This window comes from Erpetoichthys calabaricus, chromosome 5, assembly GCF_900747795.2.
Source record: "Erpetoichthys calabaricus chromosome 5, fErpCal1.3, whole genome shotgun sequence".
In the NCBI taxonomy this organism is placed as follows: Eukaryota; Metazoa; Chordata; class Cladistia; order Polypteriformes; family Polypteridae; genus Erpetoichthys; species Erpetoichthys calabaricus.
In genome coordinates this window covers 42,499,094-42,525,965 of record NC_041398.2, presented here as the reverse complement: position 1 = coordinate 42,525,965, position 26,872 = coordinate 42,499,094, and the positions used below count along the sequence as shown (strand labels likewise).

Genomic DNA, 26,872 nt, shown 5'->3' with positions numbered 1-26,872 from the left:
TCTAAAGTTTATGTTTACTGGCGTACATTTAGTTTGATGTGTACTGAGATGACAACACTGTTAGCACATAAAAATGTAAACTGCCAAAACTATCTGGTCATTTAGCTGATACATTTTGTGTGAATTCTTGTTTTGTTCTACAGTTTCTACTATGATAGATAGTAATAGCAAAATAATCAACCAGTAAAGCCCCTGCATAAACTGTTAAAACTCTTATCAACTTTATTTCAAGGAACTTGTACTTATCTGACACTTTATTAGGTATACCTGTCAAGTAGAAAGTCGGATACTCTGTTTTTCCTCTGGAAAAACTTGAATTTTGACATCCATCTGGAAACTCAGAAGTTTTATTGATCACAAGCTGATATGTAGCCTTATAAACTTGTTCCTTGCCGACAGGACTGGATCCCTGTCATAGGCTGCTGCAAACAGTCTGCATAAATATCTGATGTATTTTGGTGTCAGAGATTCTCTTCTTCACAACACTGTTGTAAAGAATTGTTATTTGAGCGTGTGTCAGCTTTTTGATAGCTTGATTAAATCTTTCCATTTTCCTCTGATGTGTCATTCTTTGTAAACTGTAAAGACTGTAGTTCAGAAAAACTTGAAGAGGGTATCCATTTCTGTGATGCAGGAACCACTAAATTAATACCACTGGTCTAATTCATTGTAATTTCTGCTTAGGCCACGGCTAGAGACCTTCTCTGTATCTCCATGCTAAATGCAGCAGATTCAGAAAGTATTCAGACCCATTCACTTTTTTTCACATTTTTCTCTGTTGCAGCCTCATGCTAAAATTGTTTAAACAAATGTTTCCTACACACAGCAACACTTAATACCCCAGAGTGACTAAATAAAAAAGGATTTTAAAATTTTTTGCAAATTTATTTGAAAATAAAATGAAAAATATAGTGATACAAGAATTCAGACCTTGACACTTGAAAATTGACTCTGGTGCATCCTGTTCTGTTTATCATCATTGAGATGTTACTACACCTTGTTTGGAGTGAATCTGTGGTCAGATCAAATGATTGGACATGATTAGGAAAGGTGTGTACCTATCTACAGAAAATTCCACAGTTGACAATATGTATCAGAGGAAAAACTAAGCCATGGGGTCAAAGGAATTGCTTGCAGAGCTTAGAGATAGGATTGTGACAGGGCACATATCTGGAGAAGGCTATAAATAATTCCAGCTGCACTGGAGGTTCCTAAGAGCACAGCTGCCTTCATAATTCTTAAATGGATGAAGTGTGAAACTTTCACAACTCTTTCTAAATCAGTCCACTTGGCCAAACTAAGCAGTTGTAGGAGAAGGATCATGGTAAGAGAGGTAACCAAGAACCTAGTGGTTACTTTAGCTGAACTTCAGAGAACCTGTGTGCAGATGAGAGGACATTCCAGAAGAACAACCATCACTTCAGCATGTTTTGAGGAAACTGGGCACTGCACCACAACTGCGCAGGACCATTCTAGTGGTAAAGCATAGTAATGGTAATATCATGGTGTGGGGTTGTTTTTCAGTGGCAGGGTCTGAGAGACTAGACATGGTTGAGGGAACGCTGAATGGAGCAAATTACAGCAATATTGTTAATAAAAACCTGCTATAGAGATTCTCTAGACCTAAGAATGGGCCAAAGGTTTACTTTCAAACAAGACAGTGACACTAAGGACAAATCAAAGACAGAAAATCTAAAAGCTTCAAAGCTTGTTGTGTCATACACAAGACGATTCCCAGCTGTAACCGTTACCAAAGTTTCTTCAGGAAAACATTTGTAATCAATGTTACATATACCCTATTGTTTTTTCTAAGACTCTGTGAAGCGCCTTGAGCAGGGGAAAGGCGCTATATAAATAAAATGTATTATTATTCAGCCTGAGTAAAGGGCCTAAATACTTCTGTCAATGTATATTTCAGTTTTTATTTTTAATAAATTTTCTTAAGTCCTGTTTCACTTTTTCATTATGGGGTATTGCATGTTGGTTTGTGTGAGGGAAATAATGAAATGATTTTAGCATAAGGCTGCAATATAGCAAAATGTAAAAAAACTGAAGGGGTCTCAATACTTCTAAACTGTCTGAATTCACGGGGGTTTGGGGGTTACAAAAATTCCCACATTTCTTTAAAAATAACTATTATACAACTTTCAGCAATTCCAATTTTGTCATTTTCAGAATTCTCCCTATCAGATACAAAGCACTTGTCCTAATGCTTCTTCCATTTTTTTCCCCTGTATTTCTTCTGTGGTAGCAAATTGTCTTCCTTTTAGACTCAGTTTTAATTTCAGGGGGAAAAAAAGTTGCAGGGAGCAAGAGCATATTCGGGAGTGCAAAGCAACAACCACACAAAATAGTCAATGACTACACCATATTTCCTTGTATTGACCAATTCTAGGAATATTTTAGTCCACCAAATAACCCCCCAGTATAAAGTTATGGTCATATGATTGGCTGTTGCAAGGATAGGGCATTTGTATTAGCAAACAGGTGGACACAATGAGGTACAATGAGTTTAACTTCTGATATTAAATATCTTTCAAAATATTTTGAACTTCATGGAGATTTTGAAAGATATAACTTTTGTGTTTTGCTATTCCCAAAAGTGACTCATTCACTAGATCAGGAGTGAGCATCATTGGTCCTAGAGATCCGCAGTGGGTGCAGCTTTTTGTTCAATCTAAGTTATTTAATTGGAATCCAATAATTAACAGTAAGATATCTTATTTAATTTCATGGTTTGTTAGTGTTTTAATTCTGCAGTGTCAGGTCATTCTTATATCATAGGTTTTGTGCTTTCTGGGATAAATATCCATATGATTCGAACAATTAGAAAAGAGGAGCAAGTCTCAGTGTTTCACTTTCTCTTCAGTTTCCTTCCAAATGTTTTATTAAACCCGATAGTTCACAATATGTACACACAGGTGTAAGTAGAAACAAGTTAGACTGAGAACTGTTGGTCCTTTTGTCATTTACATCTTATTGCTAATAACAAGCAATTAACAAAACGTGAATGCAGCAAAGACTAAAATAAGCAGTTTTCAGTGGGAAATTTTAACAAGCAAGACAAATAAAATGAAGCATAAAAATATTGCTTATGCAACAAAGTGGTTCATCAGCAATAATTGATTCCTCTTAAGAAATTGGGTTAGAATAAAAAACATTTAGCCACATCAGCCCTACAGGACCAACTTTACTCACTCCTGCACTAGATAATACAGTTGTAGTACCGTATGGTTTGTTTCCTTCCATGACATTTTTATAGCCTTCAGAATGCTTACTGGAAATATGTGTTCATTTTCTAGGGAGAACTACCTTTTTGTTTGTTCCTGTCCAAAGTGCGTCTCGCAAGCAGATGATGCTGATGTGACATCAGAGGAAGATGAGGAAGGTGATGGAGATGCAGAAACAGAGGGTGATGATCTAGAAGATGAGATGACGGATGTGTAATAACAGCATAATAGCATGTCATGACTTATGTAGCTAAGATGCAAACTTCATAAAAATAGCAATTTTACTGGATATGTTCATTGTGTTTCATATTCCTGGTTGTATACATGATAAGAAGCCTATCCCTCAACACCTAGACAGCAGTAGTTGTCTTCATTTGTACTTCTGAACTTTATTAAAAAAAACAAACAAACAAACAAAAACAAGAGTTCACCTTGGCTCCAGATCTTAGGTATTGTACATATACATACTTATTTTATATTCTCAATTTACAAAAGTTTAGTCTCAGTGTCCTTATATGTAGTGCCATATAATATGTCTTAAAATATCAGGTGTCCTCAGATCTGATTCTAGAAAGTAAAATTGTTTCTTTAGAAGACCAATTGCTAATCATATAATTTACACTTTTCATAATAACATTTTTTTCCTGAATGGCAATAGATTTTCTCCAAGCAAAAGTATTATTAAAACAGTAAGGAGGTAATAGTTGGTGTGAATCCAGTCTCTGGAATGCTGTGATGTGTTGTCCAGTCCAATTTACTATGTGCCTTTCTTCCTCAGCATATCATCCTGGTTATGGAGAATTTTGAAAAGTCTGGTAAGAAGGTAGGGTGCCCTTTAGTCTTCTCAGTTCACATTACATTGAATTATAAGTTTGTTCATTTAGATGATGTTTTTACGCAAATCATTTTTGTGAATGTTTGCACCATTCTTCAGTTAGACTGGTAATGAAGTGTTTTTTGTAGACAGGCCTAGGTTGAAAATTCCAGAGAAGTAGGAACCACAAAAGTGAACTCTTGAGTGTATGTAGTGACCCTGGGAAAAGCAGTATTGGAAATGAGGCAATGATGTGGTATTGTCTGGCTGTCTCTGTATCTGAAACAGTGGAGAGGTGATTTATTACAATGGGACCTAGTCAGAACTATACAAGTAGAATTTTAAACCTGTGGCATGTTTTAATACTTTTTGTAGGAAAGCCATTGCTGTTGTGTCAGAAGAAGGGAATGAAGCACCTCTGTTTTAGCTGTAGATGAAGTATCCTTGCTCAGTTAATTTTTAACGCACACAAGTGTGTGGTTATCCATGCTCTAATATCACTGAGGCAGGCAGCAAAATTGGTTCTGTATGATATGTATCTAGGAGTGATCTTCATATATAGCCAGGTAACTTTTGCATATGCATTTGCAACATTAAATGGTCCCTGTAAACCTCTTTGAAAACATGAAAATATATTGTTTTGTTTCATGAAATAGATCCCAATGATGTATGCCAGAAATATCAGTGTCAAAAGTGTTCAACTTTATGATGTTTAAGGAGGAGCAGTGGATAAAGTTATGATGGCACGGAAGCCTTAGAGAAAGCCACCATTAACCAAAGGCAATATGGGACAAAATATGAAGTCTGTACATTGATTACATAGGCAAAGAAAAACATAAGGATCTTTATATCATTTGACAGGACATGTCAATTTAAGACCATAGCAGGCAGTGTCATTGATAACTTGTCAGAGAGATACATACATATATATATATATATATATATATGCAGTGCATAACTCAATTATCATACTACACATTAAAATGTATGCCTGTGGGTAAAGTAGTGCAAATAATACAAGCTGTTGAAAAAAAATCAACTGATCAGATGAATCATCTTGCATCTAGTTCTTCACAAATTTATGACTCTTCCCAAGTGAAATTTGCTTCCCATAGAGAAGTGTTCTGGCATTTTCCTTTCTTGGTTTTGGTTTGCTAATATCCTTATAGGAGAGTAAATGTTCTTTTTTGTTATATTTTGCTTTCCTTTGTTTTCATTCTGGTGCTGCATCAGTCTGTGAGAAGGCATTTTTTTTGCACTTTGCCAGGAGAAACATCGAGAAGGATCCCTTTTTCCCTCGAGCTTTCTAAAAATGGGTTGGTTACAGCAAAACAGCATTATCTTAAAGTTACAAATAATATTACTATGATCATGGTATTTGACACCTTATCTCTGCTGGACCTGGGGTGCACTGGAGCACCACAACAGTGATTTGTTTAACCTTGGGAGTTTGGAATTGGTCTGCTTTGTAACCTTATACTACAAACCTCAAGACACTTCTACAGCAACTGAAGAATGTAACAGGAGCACAAAGAGCACTTCGGCTAATTGCTGCATTCTTCTCTTCAACATCAATTGAGTAGTGGTGGTGTGGTTATGTTGTCACTTTTGTGGCATTATAAGCAAAACAATGTTTCTACAGTGGTTTTCCCAGCATTGAACATTGAAGTCTGTTTGTGGAGCTAACACTTGAGAGACTGCAAATTCTATGTTATGTGCTTTCAGTCATGCTGAAGCTCATGTCTGTCCAGATTTGTTAATGTTGTGAATATACAGTTGTGCTTGAAAGTTTGTGAACCTTTTAGAGTTTTCTATATTTCTGCATAAATATGACCTAAAACATTATCAGATTTTCACTCAAGTCCTAAAAGTAGATAAAGAGAAATCAGTTAAACAAATGAGACAAAAATATTATACTTGGCCATTTATTTATTAATAATAGCTGATTCCATGAACAGATCTACCTTATTGGTAGTCACTTTTAGATATTCTGTTAAATTTAAAATTGATTCTACTTATTTGATAAGACATGTTTTGTGAATAAAAAAACCTCAATATTATAATGTCACTGTGGGATTTCATCATTGACACCTGACATGAATACTAATATTTTTACAAGTTGAGAATATATTAAATAGTTGCAAATTATATAATATGTTCTCAAATTGCATGCTGAAAGGATCATTCCTGATCTGACTCACCAAGAGCACCACGTGTTCCAAAGACTTAAACATGTGCAATTGTTCTGACTAACCAGGTGTGGGATTCCAGTCAATATACCTGAATAACATGGACTTTTTTCCCTTTTCATACAGTATTTTATTATAGTTTTTCTCTATTTTATCTGTTTAAATTTTGTGTTGCCCTTGTATGCTGCATCATATTTTATCTTTTTGTATTTTGAGTTGTTGCATCAATACTAACGAGAAATTCCTAGTATGCTTTTGATCAGATTCTAAAAGCTTTATTAATCCCAGAAGAGAAGTTCACTTGCTTCACCTTGTACTAACATAACATTTAAATCATACAGTAAAAAAAAGTATGTAATATTTTAACCAAATATTTATGTTAGCTTCCATTGCTTAAAAATAACAGGTCATTTGGCCCAATTAGGCACATTATGTTCCACTGCCATAACATTTCTACAGTATTACTAGTATGAGATTTGATGATGCCCAAAATGCCACTTTCAACTACCCTACTTTATAACTTGTTCCATGCATCAGTAGTTTTCTGCATAAGTGCCTTGCAAAAGCATTCAGTCCCCTTGAAAATCATCACCATTATTTGAATTTCAGAAGAAACATGCATATATTCTTCCAATCATTATTTCTGACTAACTAATTGTTCAGTTTATTTTTAAAGTCAAAGTAAATACAGTAATTTGCCAAAAGTATAATTCTAAAAAAATTAAAAGTGGAAAACACTGCATGTCATTATTTAGGGCAGACTTCTTTTGCTGTAACAATGGCCTTGTGTCTTTTGGTGTAAGTTTGAAACAGTTCAGGAGTGATTTTTGCCTCATTCTCCCTGGTAGAGTTTCTGCAGATCATTCAGGTTTGTTTTCAAAGTGTACCACAGATTCTTATTGGGGTTGAGATTAGTAGTTTGATTACGCTGTTGTAGGAGTTTATTTTTTTGTTTTTCAGTCACTCTAGTGTTGTCTTGCAGGTAGGTGAAAATTTTCCAAGCCTCTGTTTCTCAGCCAGCTGGAATAAGTTCTCTTCCACTATTTTCCTCTAGTTAGTTCCATCCATCTTCCATCACTCTTAAAAAGATTCACAATCTCAGATGAAAAGCATCCCCACAGCATTATCCTACAACCACCATACTTCACTGTCAGGATTGTATTTTTTTCAGGTGTAGGGTCTGCATCAGCACAATCTTTTGAATTTTGGCTGATAAATTCTATCTTGGTTTCATCTTACCATTTGACCAGTCATTTTCCTAGATCCTACCTCATTCTCTCTGATGCATTGTGGTAAACTTCTTATGTATGTTTTTATGGATATTCATGAATAATTACTTCTATTTTTCCTCAATCCCAAATAGTCCACTGTTATGGAGAGCTCTTGATATTGTGGACAACTGCACATATACTCAGTTTCAGCAACTGATTTTTGTACTTCTTTCAAAGTAATGGCTGACTGCTTTGTTGCTTCCCATATCCGTGTACATCTAGCTTGGGTGCAAAGTTTTAACGGATGGCCTTATTTGCATAGTGACTCAATGTTGTGTTGCACCTTCCACTTCCTGTTAATGGATCCTGTAGTGCTCACTGTAGCATCCAAGCACATAGATATGTTTTGTGCCCTTTTCCTGACTTATGCATTTGTATCACTTTGTATCTTACTCCTGTGGTATGCTTTTTAGTCTTCTTTTCTGCAGTGGGTTCACAGCCTGGCTAATGACCTCTACACAGTCATTTCTATATCTAGAGAAACACCAGTTGTTCACAGGTAGAAAGTAATTATTCAGTTTGGTCCAAATTAAAGTCAAGTGTGTCATGTTTAGGAACAGTTTGGCGCTTAAACGTTTTGAATACTTAGGCAAACTGCATTTTTTCAGTTTTTATTTTCTAGAAATATACTTTTGACAAATTATTTTCTTTGATTTTAAAAGTAAACCATTAGAGCACCTAGGGTATCAAAATAACTTAATGGAAATGTATGTGTATATATCTTTTGAAATTAGCACAATAGTGATGACATCCAGCAGTCTGAATACTTTTGCAAGGTACTGAATGTCATAAAAATCAAAGTAAGGTAGTTCAGTTTTCTAACAGACAAGTAAAACACAAGTTTCATCAGCCTGTGTACTACTTAACAAGTAGCAATGCAGTATTTGTTTAAAATTTTGTACATCAATGTCTAGTGTTGCTGTAATGCACACTTTACTGATGTACAGTACATGTTAGTTCACTTACTGACTTAAGAAAGATTTAGAAAATTCTAGCCTATTTGCAAAAAACCTAAAGGAAAACATTTGTACTAATAGATCACTCACATGGCCCTAAAATCCAGAAACATCCATTCTGACAGAAAGGTTTAATTATTCATGATACAACCAAAGGAAACCATAATATTTTATATTTAATTGCAAAAATGCTATGTTAATTTTAGAGCGGTTGCGGAACAGTGCAGATGGTAGCATGCCTGCCTACAAATCGGCACCATTGTGCCTGTATCCTTACATTCATCTTATTTATGTTTTGCATACAAATATATAGACAAAACCTTTTATTCTGCTGGTATCCTGGCACTTTCAGGCAGATGGCACAAGTGCATTGAGAAGGGTGGAGACTACATTGAGCAATAACATTATCAGTTTTATTAAGGTTTGTTCCTTTTTCTAATAAAACCTATTTGCTTACTTTAGCTTGACTTTCCCTCGTATAAAAAATATTGTAACACATTTCTCTAAAAATTCAGACATTCAATTGTATGTTCTGTTAGTTTCTAATGTATTAAGATTTATTTTGCTATTTTATTGTCTTGAAGCACAGCAACATCTTTTCATATCCTTTGAATTTTCCATATCTGTACTTGCAATTTAAACTGATTGCATTACCAGTGTCCCTTAAGAAATTGGCACCAAAAAATCATCTCGCCTGTTCATAAATCTATCACTTGTATTTTGAGTTCATATATGTACTACTAGCTATCCCCTGTGTCTCTGCCCGTGTAGTAGTGAAACAGGACAGTGAGGAGGGCCCTTCCTGGCTCCCTACTTCTGATGTCACACTTTCCTCTCCCCTCAGCCTACAGCCTTTGTCTTGGATTAGCACAAATAAACCACTCCTGCAAGCGAACTATGATCGTTTCAATCTTAGTTTAAAATTTCCCCATGAGTTATTGCATTTTAGCCTATTGTTGCATTGACATTTATAGTTATAGGGATTAGAAGAATAGATTAGATATAGCCTGCTCTCCTCTCCCCCCTTTATCCCCCCACCCCCCCATTTTGCCTCCCCACATGAGGCTTGATCCCACTTCACGATGTCCCGGTCCTCTGACATACGAAGAGACAGAGCACGTCCGAAACAAAACAAACCCCACCCTGCAGCCGTGTTAGAGAATTAAAACAAAGAGATATCTATTGCAGCTGAATTCTTAATACTATATGCCGAAAATATAATCATTAAAAATCTAAGCTTAAAATAATCTTCAGCAATTTTAAAAATTAAAATACTATGATAAAAAAAAATGAACCCTGGGAATGATTTTAAAAAGTAGTCTAGGATAAACATGGTAATTCCTACTTTAATAGTATAAGTAGCAATAAACCAAGTGTATGATGTTAAACAGTCTACTTTAAGGTAATAAAAAAAAAAAGGTATAATGTAATAGTATAAATAGCAATAAACCAAGTGTATGATATTAAACAGTCTACTTTAAGGTAATAAAAAAAACGAATCCTACTTTAATTACTTCCACACTCACGTCTATAACTCTGATTAAGACATAAACATACAATGTCCAGATAATGAAAAGGATGTATAATTATAATACCAGTCTCTTTAAATATGGATCCAGAGAGCAGATGACAGGTCCTTCCCATGCCGTGATAGAATACGGCTCCTTATTAACTTTCAAAAGAGTGTCGGAAACAGCTTCTTTAATTCCTTTTTGGCGAACTATGATTGTTAGTGTGATGAGAGAAGTTGCAAAATCAACTGGAATGTTCAAGCAAATTATAGTAAAAAACCCGATCTAAATCCGTTAAGTAGTTCTCTTGTTTGCTAGCAACGCGTAGGTAAAGAACAACCCAAGGCTGGCGCCCCTTGGCCCGCTGCAAGTCTCTCGGATTTGCGCAAATAACTCGGTACCACAAGCGAACTATGATACATAGCACAATGAGAGAAGTCACAAAATCAACCCTAATGTTCAATCAAATTATAGAAAATAACCCATTATGATCTAAATCCGTTAAGTAGTTCTCTTGAGAAAATGGACAGATGTTGGATTTTATACATATAGAGATTATGATAATTTTTTTATCCTTTCTTTGAGAAAGAATAAATGACTTGCAGAATGCAAGCTTTGCTACTACTAGTATTTAAACATTTCGATAAATAATCATGTAATTTGCATTTGTTTTTATGTATATTATTTCTGCATAGATGTAGTTAGTCCATATGCATATACTGTAAACATACTGGCAGTTAATATCAGCTGTAATTTTATTTTGGTGCATATTTTGCCTAAAATTAATAACAATAAAGTTTAAAGTTTTATTCATTTTGCTCATCAAATTAAAAAAATATGGAAGTAAAGTCTTTAGCCATAACTGATGATGAAAACTATTGAACATTTGTATGTGCTGTCGAGCTGGACAATTGCAGGGTGAAACAGAAGAGATCATTCAGATAGTTGAAGAATCCAGACAATAATTTTCCTATTCCTTGTTAGCATTACATAACACAAATAGGATCTTCATGAATATGCATATGAATGTTCAATATAGGTCGTAGTTTGTTAAGTGGGTGGGTGGGGGCTCACAGCAAAGGGAGGAAATTGGTTTTGAAAATTCATGACAAACTAGTTTATATGTTCTAATACATTGTGTGGACAACTAGGGGGTGTTAAGACTTCATAGCACAGTATAAAGCATCAAATAGCACAATTACACAGTCCTTTCTTTCTTCCTTGTCTCTTATTCTCTCTTTCTCTGACGCCTCCACTCCTCCTTGCAAGCTTTGTCCACCTCCTCTCGACTCTGACTCCTTGACTATTGGTGAAGTAGTTCCTTTTATAGTACATCTGGAAGTGCTTCAGGTGTTTCTTGACAACCTTCCGGCTGCACTGCTGGGAGTGGTGCAAGTGGTTCCACTAAGGACTCAACTCCACCTGCGGCACCCAACAGGGCTGCTACAAACTACAACTTCCGACATGCCCTGCATGGATCTGTGGTGCTGTAGCAACCCAGGGCGGCTGCCCTCTAGTGTCTTGAGGAAGATAATGACCCCAATGTGGTCTAACCCTAGGTCCTTTCACCCAGTCGCCACCCCAGCCGGGTAATGGCCCTGGCTATCTGACACAATAGTCATGGTGCTGACCTTGTCTTAGCAGTACTGGGTGCACAACCAGAATCACTTGAACAATGAACACATTTCTTTGAATAAATTAGCACTTGATAATTGATCATCAAATATAAAGGTTTTCATGTTATGATAGTGATGATCATTGCTGCTTTATGGATCCAGCATCCTTGGAATTTAATGTCCGACTTTTATCCTCATTGAGTCTGAATGTCCTACACGTATCTGTGCATTTTCTTCAAACATAGTTTAATTGCCATTAACAAAACGGCTTGTATGGATATGTGCATGAATGGTTCCTGCTGAGCAGTATACTGGCACCCTGTCTGGTGATGGTTTCTGTCATGCAGGATCAGTGGGTTTGAAAGTGTTATGTTTGTATTTTATATATAAAATTTTATTTTTTTGGTATATAATGTTACAGATGGAAGTGTCTACAGACTTAGTATTTTATCCATCAACCTTTTAAACTTAATACTGTACAATGTTTTGGTATAGAGTCTGTCCTGATCAAGACAGCAGTCAGGTCTGGAAAATACTTCAATAAATGAATAGTATAGCAGTACATTTATTAATCTTAAAACATCTGTTTATCTTCATTAAATTTACAATAACTGCAGTAGACACATCTAATGCAAATACTATTTTTCCTTTATTTAGCCCTCTGGTCCACAGTTTAGAATTGCAAGTTAAACCATTCAGATGTGATTAAAGTGCACAGTGCAGACTTTAATTTAAGTGTATTTATATGCAATTCGGTCACACCATGTAGAAGTGACAGCCCCCTTTTTTTTATTTTTTATTACATATCCCCTCACCCCAAATTTCAGGACATGTGACAATTAGTGTCACATGTGTTTATGATTAATCAGGTTTTTTTTCATTGCTCCATTAGTGCAAATTCCACCTACACATTACATTTGGAGCCTGTAATTGCTGTTCTTTAACATGAGGACAAGGGCTTTGCCAATGAAAGTCAAAGAAGAAATTATGAGACTGAACAACAAGAGTAAAACCATTAGAGACATTGATAAAACATTAGGATTACCTAAATCAACTGTCTAGAATATCATTAAGAAGAAAAAATTCACTGGGGAGCCCAGTAATTGCAAACAGGCTGGTAGGTCAAGGCAGAGCTCCATTGTTGATAACAGAAGAATCCTCACTATGGTAAAGAAAAAGCCCCAAATGTCTAATAATCTGAGTAGTTAAACTCCCCTCTTTTTTCAATTGCTACATAAATCTGAATCAATTTTAAGGTATGCCAACAAAAACACACAACTATAAATCAGTGTGAAAGTATGTGCTGGAGGAGTCAGCTGAAAACAACAACTTTAAAAAGACTTTTGAAATGGTAAATGTAAACACAAAAAAAATAAATACTGGTGTCTTGAAAAACTTAATTCCTATCTATTATATGAGGCAAGATCAAAAGATTTTGAGTCTGGACTAGACAGTAACAGGTTTATGACTTTTTTGGTTTATAGTTTTTTTGTTTGTTATTTCAGAACCATGTCCACCTGAAAACTGCAAAATCAAGTATGATGCTGTCATTAAATGTCTAATGGTAGAGAACAATATTCCTTCAGTTATTCATTCTTCTCTAATCAACATGTGCCAGTTTCATTTAAATTCAAATGCTATACTCAATAGATGTGCTGCAGAATTTTGTGAAAATGATCAAAGGTCTGCTTAGTCTTCGATGTCATGAACAGAAGGTGATGTTATTTTGAAGTGAATCATAATTCAGGATTTAAAAGTGATGGTGTATTTGATTGAAGATCTAATAGAAATTGATTATGGGTTAGTTTTCCATGTAAGTAAATTAGAGCAGCAGAAAATAAAGTTAGATTTGAAAAAAAATGAATGAACTTTTAAACTTATGAATGCTTTAGGTGGTGTATTAGTGTTCACATGGTTTACACTGAAAAGTAAATCTTGTTTGGTTTTGCTGGTGCTTCTGTTAATAGGTCAGGTTCAACATTTTCAGATCACCCCCTCACCGACCTTGCTAACTAAAAGCAATGAGTTTTGCACATTCCAAAGTGGTTCATGGGGGAGACATTGCCATCTGATTGAAGGACATTGGGGAAGTGACCTAGAGAATGTTTAATGGGGACTGGCCTGTAAGCTGAGTTAGTTTGAGGTCATTGTTATTCATCTTGGTCATCGACTTTCAGAACTGAAAGGGAACAGAAGAATATGTTATTCTTCTGGTAATTTCTACCAACTCTCATGTGTCTCACCTCAGTGGTCTCATTCACAAAAACCCGTTAAAAAGGTAAAAGAAAAATCAGATGCATTGACAGTTATTTTCCATTTTTGTTAATGAGAAAACAAACTGCAATATTTTGCTTGATGTGATAGCAGGAAGTCAGGCACTCATGCCCTGCTGTCAAAGGAAAAATTTAACTGACATTCACAACAAACACAGGTGTTTAATTTTAAGAAAACTAAGCAAGTTTTTGTATTTGCACATATAAACATTTTAAATAGCATTTAAATCTACATGTTGGGGCTGAATACCTTAGGTGATCAAGGTAAAGAAAAACACATTGTGTTAGCTAGCTTGAACTATATAAGAGTTTAAGAATGGATTATTGAAGGCTAGTGTTTTCCCCTCTCTTAAGCGGAAGCCTGTGATTTCAAGGCCGCCTGCTTCCATTCCTAGCAGCTCGGCCTCTGAGTTGGCAAGTCAAAGATATTGTTAGGATGCACACCACTGTCTAATAGCACAGCTGCACTTAAGTCTATATGTCAATGTTTCCTCATGAATCAATATAAATCAAGTTACAGGAAAATGTATTAACCTATACATAGCTTAAAGCTAACTAGTATTAATTGTTACAGACTTGTATTTTTTTCTTTCTTCCAAAGGGTCAGGAACCACTAAGCTTGTCTGCTCAAGGCTGGCCATAGCTTAGCACTTATTAGTGAAGCTGTACGCTTACCAGTACAGCTGCCTGTGATTTTTTAGCCTTAAGGGATGCTGGTGCAACAAGTAATTATTATTTGAGCAGTCCAGTTTTCACATGGAGGTCTTCCTTATTCCAGGTTAATGGTGAGAATTGATTAATTAACTAAAAACCCACCAACTTTTGACAGCCTAGGATTAGGAATGTGAGAATTAAGGGAGTGGTGGTTGGGTGATACCGCCAGATGGAAAGTATGTCCTTCAAGTGAAAGTGACTGTTATGAGAAAGTGTAGATTGGGAAGGAGATTGGTATGATGAAGTCTACAAAACTGGGTGATTGTTATGAGAAATGGTATGTAGTGAGGTAATTCTCATGAAAAACCGTGTAAAGCAGGTGTTGAGAAAAAGTGTGAAGCGGGGATGGTTTGTGATAAGAATTGTAATAAATATAAGGCAAGCCCAAAGCAAACAACTCGCTTCTCTGAACTGAGATGGCTTTGGTTTGCAGTGGTTTTATATGCTTTACAATAAACTATATTCTGGCTGCTCATCCATAGACTCTTTGTATTTCTTTCTGAGGCAGTTTTCTCCATCCATCCATCCAACCAACAAATGTTAGCTTTTTACATAACCTTAATAAGTATTACAACAACCCCATCAAGTGCACACAATGATTTACAAAAACATGAAAACATCTGACTTTGGTGAGATAAGTAGAGAAGTTACAATCAGGCATTATAAAGGTGTATTGCTGCAGGTCTGAAGGATCCAGAGTAGCACTTCTTGACACACTTCTTTCGAATGATTTGTTGGCTGAAAGTTCTCAATGCTAGTGTGTGTTAGGGGGTATGTACAGCATTGTTTATAATGGCAATGAGATTTGAATTCATTCTTTCCTCCACTACTACCCCCAGCATGTCCAAACAGCGTCCCATAAGTGATCTTGCCTTTTTAATCAGCTTGTTGATTTGATGAGTCATTAAAGATAACAGTCATAATAGAATTTAACTACATTTATTAATAGTCTACTAAATACGCAGTTTTTGCAGCATTATGATATTAAGAAATTGTGGTGGCTAAAAGAGCATTCATAGACACCAGACTCCATTTCAGATGATGTCAAAATGGTATCTTCTGATGTCCTGGGGTCTCATGTATAATGCCGTGTGTAGAATTCACACTAAAACATGGCATACGGACAAAAAAGTCCAGATGCATAAATCTGTGCATACGCCAACTTCCATGTTCTTCAGCTACATAAATCCTGGTCAGCGTGAAATGTAATGCACGTGCACACACCTGCTGCCCCACCACAACTCCTCCCACAATTATGCCTCTTTGAATATGTAAATCAATATAAATAGCCACATAACTTCAGCGTTCTGTGAAAAGGCAATGGCAAAAACACGAGGAAAAAAGAACAATTTCAACAAATACAAAGTTTAAACAAGGAAAAATGTACTATTTGTTGATTTAGTCAGTGGTATAAACAACAAACAGAAGTTGATCGAGTGATACAGAGTGGAGACACTCGAAAATTCAAGATTAGAAAGTCGCACAGTGCCCGAAATAAAAAAGTAGTGGTCAGATATCAAAGTCTCAGTGAAAAGGCGAGTCATGGCCCACCATCTGAGTGTCATAAGGAAGTGTATTAGGGTACAGACAAAAGAAAAAAAAAATAGGGACACAGTGATGAAAAGGTCGAAATGTTCACTTTAATCTCGTAGTTTATTTTGTCATTAAAGTAGAATGTCGTAAACTTAATCTTAAAATCAATGTTTAATTTACTAGAGTTTCTCAGATCCCATCGTAACTAAAGTAGCACATTAAATGCTTCATATTCTGTGTGTTTTTCTATGTACTCTATATGTGTGAATCACTATGTGCTTCTTAAACAGGCTTTCTTTTATGCCAACAGGACACAGAATCCATTACATTCATGATATTACAGCTCTCTGAACAATTTAAATACTAATGTATATTTGATATCATTTTTATGATGAATTAAAGCATGTATTAAACATGGGACCACGGTGGCGCAGTGGTAGTGATGAGCTGGTGCCCCGTCCAGAAATCATTCCTGGCTCCCACAAGATGGTTGCTGTGGCTTGCCTGACCCTTGATGAAATAATTTAATGCAGCAGTACTGTCTCTTTCAAATGTACCAACCCCCAATTCCTGTCATTCCTTTTTTTTCTACATGTAACCAATCGCCACACAATAAGCTGTTTAATGAATGTCAAGCCATCTGTAAGCTTAGAACGCCGATTCCTCAAAACTTTTAAGGAACATTCAAATATCTTTGTAGTACATGTTTAATTATTCCATCCATTTATCCATCCAGAGTCGCACCAGTCACAGCAAGCATACAGCGCAAGGCAGGAACAATCCCTGGCCAGGGTGCTATCTCATTGCTACTGCTGTGCCACCATGCCTACATGTTTATTTATTAACAGTAAACATTATTTAAATGAAGTTAAAAATGTATCTGTATAATGTAATATACATACTTTAATGCATTTCTTCTTAAAAATTATATCAAGTGCTCCAAAAAGATAGCGCTTGGGAATGGAAATCGACTTAGAAGGCAGTCGTTACCATCTGTAAATATGCACTCTCTTCTATTCAATTCAATTGAATTCCTTTATTGTTATTGCATGGTACAATGAGATTCAATATGCAAATCCTCCATAAACTTATTTTCCTATAAAATGATAAAATAACAATAATAATACGATAAAAAAACAATGGAAAAATGCACAATATGAAAGCATAAGTACAATATACAAATACATATAGTGCAAATGTTTCATAAAGTGGCCCAGGTTCTGCAATATTAAAACTGTAGTGCAAGTTTACAGTGAGGTCATTATAATTATTAAATACAAACTTCTACTGGGAGCACTTGATGGACTGATTCAGTGCATTTATAGCTCTCAACATTTTTGTGCGTATCCACCGTTTATACATGAGGCCTCCAGTGTTAGTTGTTGGTTGTGGAAGACCTACAGTTAGGTCCATAAATATTTGGACAGAGACAACTTTTTTCTAATTTTGGTTCTGTACATTACCACAATGAATTTTAAATGAAACAACTCAGATGCAGTTGAAGTGCAGACTTTCACCTTTAATTCAGTGGGGTGAGCAAAACGATTGCATAAAAATGTGAGGCAACTAAAGCATTTTAATAATAATTAATAATAATTCTTTGCATTTATATAGCACTTTTCTCACTACTCAAAGCGCTCAGCAGTTGCAGGTTAAGGGCCTTGCTCAAGGGCCCAACAGAGCAGAGTCCCTTTTGGCATTTATGGGATTCAAACCGGCAACCTTCTGATTGCCGGTGCAGATCCCTATCCTCAGAGCCACCACTCCGTCACTCATTTTATTAACACAATCCCTTCATTTCAGGGTCTCAAAAGTAATTGGACAAATTAAATAACTGGAAATAAAATGTTCATTTCTAATACTTGGTTGAAAACCCTTTGCTGGCAATGACAGCCTGAAGTCTTGAACTCATGGACATCACCAGATGCTGGGTTTCCTCCTTTTTAATGCTCTGCCAGGCTTTTACTGCAGCGGCTTTCAGTTGCTGTTTGTTTGTGGGCCTTTCTGTCTGAAGTTTAGTCTTCAACAAGTGAAATGCATGCTCAATTGGGTTAAGATCAGGTGACTGACTTGGCCATTCAAGAATTTTCCACTTCTTTGCTTTAATAAACTCCAGGGTTGCTTTGGCTGTATGTTTTGGGTCATTGTCCATCTGTATCATGAAACACCGCCCAATCAATTTGGCTGCATTTAGCTGGATTTGAGCAGACAGTATGTCTCTGAACACCTCAGAATTCATTCGGCTGCTTCTGTCCTGTGTCACATCATCAATAAACACTAGTGTCCCAGTGCCACTGGCAGCCATGCACGCCCAAGCCATCACACTGCCTCCACCATGTTTTACAGATGATGTGGTATGCTTTGGATAATGAGCTGTTCCACGCCTTCTCCATACTTTTTTCTTGCCATCATTCTGGCAGAGGATGATCTTGGTTTCATCTGTCCAAAGAATGTTTTTCCAGAACTGTGCTGGCTTTTTTAGATGTTCTTTAGCAAAGTCCAATCTAGCCTTTCTATTCTTGAGGCTTATGAGTGGCTTGCACCTTGCAGTGCACCCTCTGTATTTACTTTCATGCAGTCTTCTCTTTATGGTAGACTTGGATATCGATACGCCTACCTCCTGGAGAGTGTTGTTCACTTGGTTGGCTGTTGTGAAGGGGTTTCTCTTCATCATGGAAATGATTCTGCGATCATCCACCACTGTTGTCTTCCGTGGACGTCCAGGTCTTTTTGCGTTGCTGAGTTCACCAGTGCTTGCTTTCTTTCTCAGGATGTACCAAACTGTAGATTTTGCCACTCGTAATATTGTAGCAAATTCTCAGATGGTTTTTTTCTGTTTTCGCAGCTTAAGGATGGCTTCTTTCACCTGCATGGAGAGCTCCTTTGGCCGCATGTTGTCTGTTAACAGCAAAATCTTTCACATGCAAGCACCACACCTCAAATCAACTCCAGGCTTTTTATCTGCTTAATTGATAATGACATAACGACGGACTTGCCCACACCTGCCCATGAAATAGCCTTTGAGTTAATTGTCCAATTACTTTTGAGCCCCTGAAATGAAGGGATTTTGTTAAAAAAAATGCTTTAGTTGCCTCACATTTTTACGCAATCATTTTGTTCACCCCACTGAATTAAAGCTGAAAGTCTTCATTTCAACTGCATCTGAGTTGTTTCATTTAAAATTCATTGTGGTAATGTACAGAACCAAAATTAGAAAAAAGTTGTCTCTGTCCAAATATTTATGGACCTAACTGTATAGTTAATAGTAATTTGAAAAAATGACCTGCTACATAATTTAAATCAGTGCTGAAATCCACACATTTACGCAGCAGCCCACGATATGAAGACTTCCCACCTACTGTACTACCATGACTCTGCTGACAACTGAATCACTGGTATTGGCCACCTTTTTGTCATCAGGATTGGCTACCAGACATGTCAAAAGAGGAAATATGCAATTTGAAATATACTCATTTAATGTAAATTAATCAATAATTAAGGTTGCACAGAATGTTTACCTGCTTTAAGATAGATGTGTTTGAAAAATCTCCACTGTTTATAAATTAGGTTAGATTAAAGTGCATCCGGAAAGTATTCACAGAGCATCACTTTTTCCACATTTTGTTATGTTACAGCCTTATTCCAAAATTGATTAAATTCATTTTTTTCCTCAGAATTCTGCACACAACACCCCATAATGACAACGTGAAAAAAGTTTACTTGAGGTTTTTGCAAATTTATTAAAAATAAAAAAACTGAGAAATCACATAAAAGTATTCACAGCCTTTGCTCAATACTTTGTCGATGCACCTTTGGCAGCAATTACAGCCTCAAGTCTTTTTGAATATGATGTCACAAGCTTGGCACACCTATCCTTGGCCAGTTTTGCCCATTCCTCTTTGCAGCACCTCTCAAGCTCCATCAGGTTGGATGGGAAGCGTCGGTGCACAGCCATTTTAAGATCTCTCCAGAGATGTTCAATCAGATTCAAGTCTGGGCTCTGGCTGGGCCACTCAAGGACATTAACAGAGTTGTCCTGAAGCCACTCCTTTGATATCTTGGCTCTGTGCTTAGGGTTGTTGTCCTCCTGAAAGATGAACCGTTGCCCCAGTCTGAGGTCAAGAGCGCTCTGGAGCAGGTTTTCATCCAGGATGTCTCTGTACATTGCTGCAGTCATCTTTCCCTTTATCCTGACTAGTTTCCCAGTTCCTGCCGCTGAAAAATATTCCCACAGCATGATGCTGCCACCACCATGCTTCACTGTAGGGATGGTGCCAGGTTTCCTCCAAACGTGACACCTGGCATTCATGCCAAAGAGTTCAATCTTTGTCTCATCAGACCAGAGAATTTTCTTTCTCATGGTCTGAGAGTCCTTCAGGTGCCTTTTGGCAAACTCCAGGCGGGCTGCCATGTGCCTTTTACTAAGGACTGGCTTCCGTCTGGCCACCCTACCATACAGGCCTGATTGGTGTATTGCTGCGGAGATGGTTGTCCTTCTGGAAGGTTCTCCTCTCTCCACAGAGGACCTCTGGAGCTCTGACAGAGTGACCATCGGGTTCTTGGTCACCTCCATGACTAAGGCCCTTCTCCCCCGATCGCTCAGTTTAGATGGCTGGCCAGCTCTAGGAAGAGTCCTGGTGGTTTCGAACTTCTTCCACTTACGGATGATGGAGGCCACTGTGCTCATTGGGACCTTCAAAGCAGCAGAAATTTTTCTGTAACCTTCCCCAGATTTTTGCCTCGAGACAATCCTGTCTCGGAGGTCTACAGACAATTCCTTTGACTTCAGATAGATAGATAGATACTTTATTAATCCCAGTGGGAAATTCACATTCTTCAGCAGCAGCATACTGATACAATAAATAATATTAAATTAAAGAATGATAATAATGCAGGTGAAAAACAGACAATAACTATGTATAATGTTAAATGTTAACGTTTACCCCCCCGGGTGGAATTAAAGAGTCGCATAGTTTGGGGGACGAACGATCTCCTCAATCTGTCAATGGAGCAGAACTTCATGCTTGGTTTGTGCTCTGACATGAACTGTCAACTGTGGGCCCTTATATAGACAGGTGTGTGCCTTTCCAAATCATGTCCAATCAACTGAATTTACCACAGGTGGACTCCAATTAAGCTCCAGAAACATCTCAAGGATGATCAGGGGAAACACGATGCACCTGAGCTCAATTTCGAGCTTCATGGCAAAGGCTGTGAATACTTATGTACATGTGCTTTCTCAAATTTTTTATTTTTAATAAATTTGCAAAAATCTCAAGTAAACTTTTTTCACGTTGTCATTATGGGGTGTTGTGTGTAGAATTCTGAGGAAAAAAATGAATTTAATCCATTTTGGAATAAAGCTGTAACATAACAAAATGTGGAAAAAGTGATGTGCTATGAATACTTTCCGGATGCACTGTAAATAAACTTTAATAATCCCACTTTGAAATTCGAGATGCATACAGCAGTAAAAACGAAAAACAAGGATACAGACTCACAGGACAAATAATACAGGCAATCAATAAATCAGTACATAAATAAATACAAATAAATATATGTATAATCTGCAGATATTTCAAAATGAACTTAAACAGTACATTGGGAGGAAACACTGAATTGCCTAATAGCAATGGGCAGAAAAGACCCCCAGAAGTCCTTCTTAGAAGACTGTGGTAGAATGAGCCTGTGGATAACATTGCTCAAAGAGAGCACCTCCTGGAGGGAATGGAGGGGAGTTTTAATGATGGCATCCAGTTTTTCAACCATCCTCTTTTCCACCACAGTTTCCAGTGTGTCCAGGGTTCGCTCAGGCATTGTGCTTCTTTTAAACTCAAGTTGCTTCCTCAGGAGACTGCAGCGTAGTACACCACACTGACTACTATGAACTGGTATAACATTTCCAGCAGGTTGCTGCTCATCGAAAGTTCTGAGTCTCTTTAGGAAGTACAGTCTGCTCTGGCCCTTCATGTACAGCACCACTGTGTTGTCAGACCAGTCCAATTTGTTGTTTGTATGGAAAACCCTCAGGTACTTGTAACTTTGCACCAATTCCACGTCCTCCCCCTGAATAGTGACAGGTTTCAGAGGCTGCTTGTCATGGCAGAGGTCCACCACCACTTTTTTGACTTGCTGATGTTGATTAGCATTTGTTGTCCATGCACCACACAACAAACTTCTACACGATCTTTCTGTACTCTGACTCGTCACCATTACTAATGCAGCCTGAGATGGAAGATTTATCTGAATATTTTTCGTTGTTGGCAAGTGCTGATATTGTGCTGGAAGTCTGTTGTTTAGAGGGTGAACAGGAAGGGAGACAGGACAGTTCCCAGGGGTGCTCCAATATTATACACCTCCATTTCTGACACAGCCACACACACTGCTGTCTGATGGTCAGGTAGTCCATGATCCAGAAGACTGTGGAAGCATCAAAATGCAAAACCTTGAGCTTTTTACCCAGTTGATGATGTAGAATGGTGTTAAAGGCACCGAAGTAATCAAAGGATATTACCTTGATTCTGGTACTGGGTTTGTCCAAGTGGGAGTAGGCTCTGTGGAGCATGTAGATTTGAGCAGCCTCCTCACCTGTACGGGTCTGATAGGTAAACTGCAGAAGATTCAGATGTTTTGAAACAAGGGGTCTTGGCTGTTGTAGGACCAGCCTCTCAACATCATGTTGTATGAAGTAAGAGCAAGTGGCCTGAAGTCCTTGGAATCACTGGAATGTCCTTTCTTTGACACCAAAACTACACAGGCAGAGATGGCTGGCGCATGTTTTCAGTACCCTGTGGCTGAGTTCATCTATTAAATGGATGTTTGTCAAATTAAAGAAAAATCTGTTTGGCATGTTCTATCTGAGTGTAAACTTTCTCAACACATTTCTTTAAACAATACGTATAACCAAATTTCAAAAAATTTGTTTACTGGGAGCTGAGTTGTGTCATGCAGATAGACTGACATGATAACGACATTACATACTTTCACATTTTATGCTAAAACACCTATTAACTACAGATGTCATGCAAGACAGTTAGAGTGAAATGGGATCTCTCTCAATTTGAGGGTTAACCAAAATCATGGATTTCAGAAAGCATGGTGTGGCCTAGTGGTTAAGATACTAAATGTTAAAGTTTAGGATTATTAGTTGAATCCTCTCCATTATATCATTGTGGGACCATGAGTGAGTGACTTACATATCTGAACTCTGCAATGTATTAAGTGCCTAGGAACTGTTATCACTGTAAAAAGACACACAATAAATCCTTGTGTGAGGAAGTCAACAGTCCAGGAGGACTTTGAAGTAGAGCTGCTGTTTCTCCAGGTCGAAGGGAGACAGTTTTTTTGGTTTAAGGTTTGGTCATGAAGAGTGAATGTCTCCTTGTCACCTTTTGCAGGAGTTGTACAGCACTTGGCCACCACAAGAGGAACCATAAAACATTGGTGAGTTTAAGTTTTTTCTGATGGCCTGGGTTCACCTGGGAGTTCCCCACATTGTTCTGCAGGTGTTTTGGGAAAACAGAAGTCGAAGTGTCTAATTCAGGCTGCAGGAACTGTAACTGTTACTTGTAGAGAGGAACTGAATTTGGGTGGAGATGATTATAAATTTCTACACAGAAAAACTGAAAAGACGAATACATGCAGAACTTTGAAGATACCACTTTTTTTTCTTCAATAAAATATACAGGCTAATTGGTGTACTGTTTAATGCAGACACCTTCTTTGTGCCCATTGGTGCCTCACATATTTGGAAATATACTTTTTTTCATACGGTATTTCTACATTCATTTCATCCATTCATTTTTCAGAATTCACTCATTGAATGGGTGGGGTAACAGACATGATCCCAGTTACTGTAGGTCTGCCACCAGGGATCTTCTTTAAGTCCTGACCTCTTTGATCTGGATATGGATGTGTTGAGTCATGAGATAAAAGACCAATTCCCCTGGTACTTGCGTTTTGCAGATGATGTTGTTGTTTAGCACCAGAAAGAAGGAAGTGGAGAGGAAGTTGAAGTATGGTGAAGGGCTTTGGAAAAGAGAGGATTGAAGATAAGTAGGAAGAAGACAGAACTGATGATGTTTAATAATGGTCATCATTAAAAAGAATTGGTGCATTTAAATATCTAGGATTAATGGTAGCCCTAGCTGGAAATTAGATGCATAGGTAACCCATAGAGTGCAGTGTGGAAGGAACAATTGGAAAAAGATATCAAAAGATTTTGTAATTGAAGAATTAACATTGAGATTAAAGGTAAGGTTTTTAAGACAGTGGTAACACCAGCAGTGAAGCATGGGCAGTAAAGAGAGTGCAGGAGAAGAGCTTAGATGTGGCAAAAAATACATGACTTCTCTGGGAGTTATGGGACATCTGGAAAGACTGTGGAATAAATAACTCCAGAGACATTGTGTGCCTACCTGGGGTAGCTTGGGGCCCTTACAGAAAAACTAAGGAAAATGTAATGCGTGGGAATTGTTCCACATTTCCTTAGTTAAAAGATAAGTGTGCTAACCATCATACCACCGTGACAGCCAATGTGGTGCTGTTTCTCTGTCAATAGATCACAGTGTACTACTTCATTCTACTTACAGTACAAACTTGATCAAATTTGTTGGTACCCCTCCACAAATAAAAGAGAACCATAATTGTCTCCGAAATAACTTGAAACTGACACAAGAAGTTGGCATCCATCATTGTTTATTTCATATTCAACAAAAGTCAGACTTGCCTTAGAGATTTGATTCAAGAGAATATTTAAAATAATAACACAAATAAAAATGGCATGGACAAAAATGATGGAACCCCATAACCTAATATTTTGTTGCACAACCTTTAGAGGCAATCACTGCAAACAAGTGATTCCTGGAGCTTTCAGTGAGACTTCTGCACCTGTCAGCTGTCCTGAGCAAACTGCTCCAGCTGTATCAGGTTTGAGGGGGGCCTCCTCCAGACTGCATGTTTCAGTTCTTTCCATAGATGTTTAATAAGATTCAAATCAGGGCTCATACAGGGCCTTTCAGAATAATCCAGTGATTTCTTCTTAGCCATTCTTGGATGCTTTAAGGTGTGTGTTTCGGGTGATTATCCTATTGGAGGATCGATGACCGGTGAATGAAACAGAGCTTTCTGACACTGGGCAGGACATTATGCTCCAGAATGTTTTGATAGTCTTGAGATTTCATTGTTTTCTGCACAGACTCAAGGCACCCCATGCCTGACACAGCAAAGCACCGCCAACACATAACTAAGCTCTCTTCATGTTTCACAGTAGATATGGTGTTCTTTTCTTTGAAATACACATTTTTTCATCTGTGGACATAGAGCTGACGTGACTTGCCAAAAAGCTGTAGTTTTGTGTCATCTGTCCAAAGGACATTCTCTCAGAAGCATTGTGACTTGTCAGTATGCATTTAACAAATTCCAGTCTGGCTTTTTATGTCTTTCTTTCATCAGTGGAGTCCTCTTGGGTCTTCTTCCATTGAGTCCACTGTCACTCAAAAATAGATCAGATACATGGACATTGACCTTGGAGTTCAGCTTGTATCTCTTTGGAAGTTGCCCTTTTTTTGTCTACTAATCTCACTATCCTTCTGCCAATGCTGAGGTTGATTTTCCTCTTGAAGCCACATCCAGGTAAGTGGGGTACAATCCCATGGACCTTAAACTTCTTAATAATATTTGCAATTGTTGTCACAGGGGCATCAAACTGCTTGGAGATGGTCTCCTAGCCTTTGTGTTTAACCTGCTTATCTATAATTTTCTCTCTGATCTCCTCAGACAGCTTTCTCCTTTGCTTTTTGTGGTCCATGTTCAGTGTGGGATACATGAGGATATCAAACAGCAGTGTGACTACTTTTCACCCATTATAGTATTGGAGATGTGTGATACTAATTAAAGAAAATAACTAGTTTGAAAAATCATTTTAATCCAATTATTTATGATCTTTTCTCTGGGTACCAACAAATGTGTCCTGGCCATTTTGGAATATCTTTGTAGAATAAGCACCGATTGATCTCTTTTCACACTTGCTTTTCTTTACTTACTGAAATATCAAAGAAATGCAAGTATACATGGGACAATCGCTTTTCATTTTATCACTTTACAGGTGGTATACAGCACTTTTTCAATGAGCTGGAAGGGGACCAACAAATGTGTCCACATCTCTACCTTTATTGACACCAAAGTTCTTTTTCTTTGCTTAGCTTGGTATTATCCCTAAACTTCTTTATAAGTTTAAGGTGTGGTAAAAATATTGTGTTTAGACAAAATACAATCAGTGATCCCAATTTATTATGAGATGTAAGTCAGATAATGGGGTTATAATCACTCACTCCTGCACAAGTCAGTGAAGCATAAAGAAAAAGGTTTTCGATAGATAGATAGATAGACAGATAGATAGATAGATAGATAGATAGATAGATAGATAGATAGATAGATAGATAGATAGATAGATAGATAGATAGATAGATACTTTATTAATCCCAAGGGGAAATTCACATACTCCAGCAGCAGCATACTGATAAAGAAAATATTAAATTAAAGAGTGATAACAATGCAGGTATACAGACAGACAATAACTTTGAATAATGTTAATGTCTGCAGTGGGTTAGCACTCTGCCCAAGACTGGTTCCTGCCTTGTGCCCTGTGTTGGCTGGGATTAATGTTAACGTTCCCCCATGGAACTGAAGAGTCGCATAGTGTGGGGGAGGAACGATCTCCTCTTTTTTACTCATACAGATATAGAATTAATGTACAGTATGTGTT

The 26,872-nt window shown here is 37.3% G+C and overlaps 1 protein-coding gene across 2 annotated transcripts in view; it reads left to right on the top strand.

Moving 5' to 3' along the window:
* The window catches only part of smyd5 (SMYD family member 5), a 97,496-nt gene extending 71,391 nt beyond the window's left edge, over positions 1–26,105 (top strand). The window contains exon 13 of one of the 2 annotated variants that reach the window (XM_051928483.1): positions 25,561–26,105. In XM_051928483.1, coding sequence (XP_051784443.1) covers positions 25,561–25,684 — 124 coding nt within the window. In that variant the 3' untranslated portion in view covers positions 25,685–26,105. Of the gene's footprint in view, positions 1–3,302; positions 4,127–25,560 lie in introns of those variants that run through there. The other variant, XM_028801472.2, reaches the window with a different exon arrangement.
* Positions 26,106–26,872: the final 767 nt, after the last annotated feature.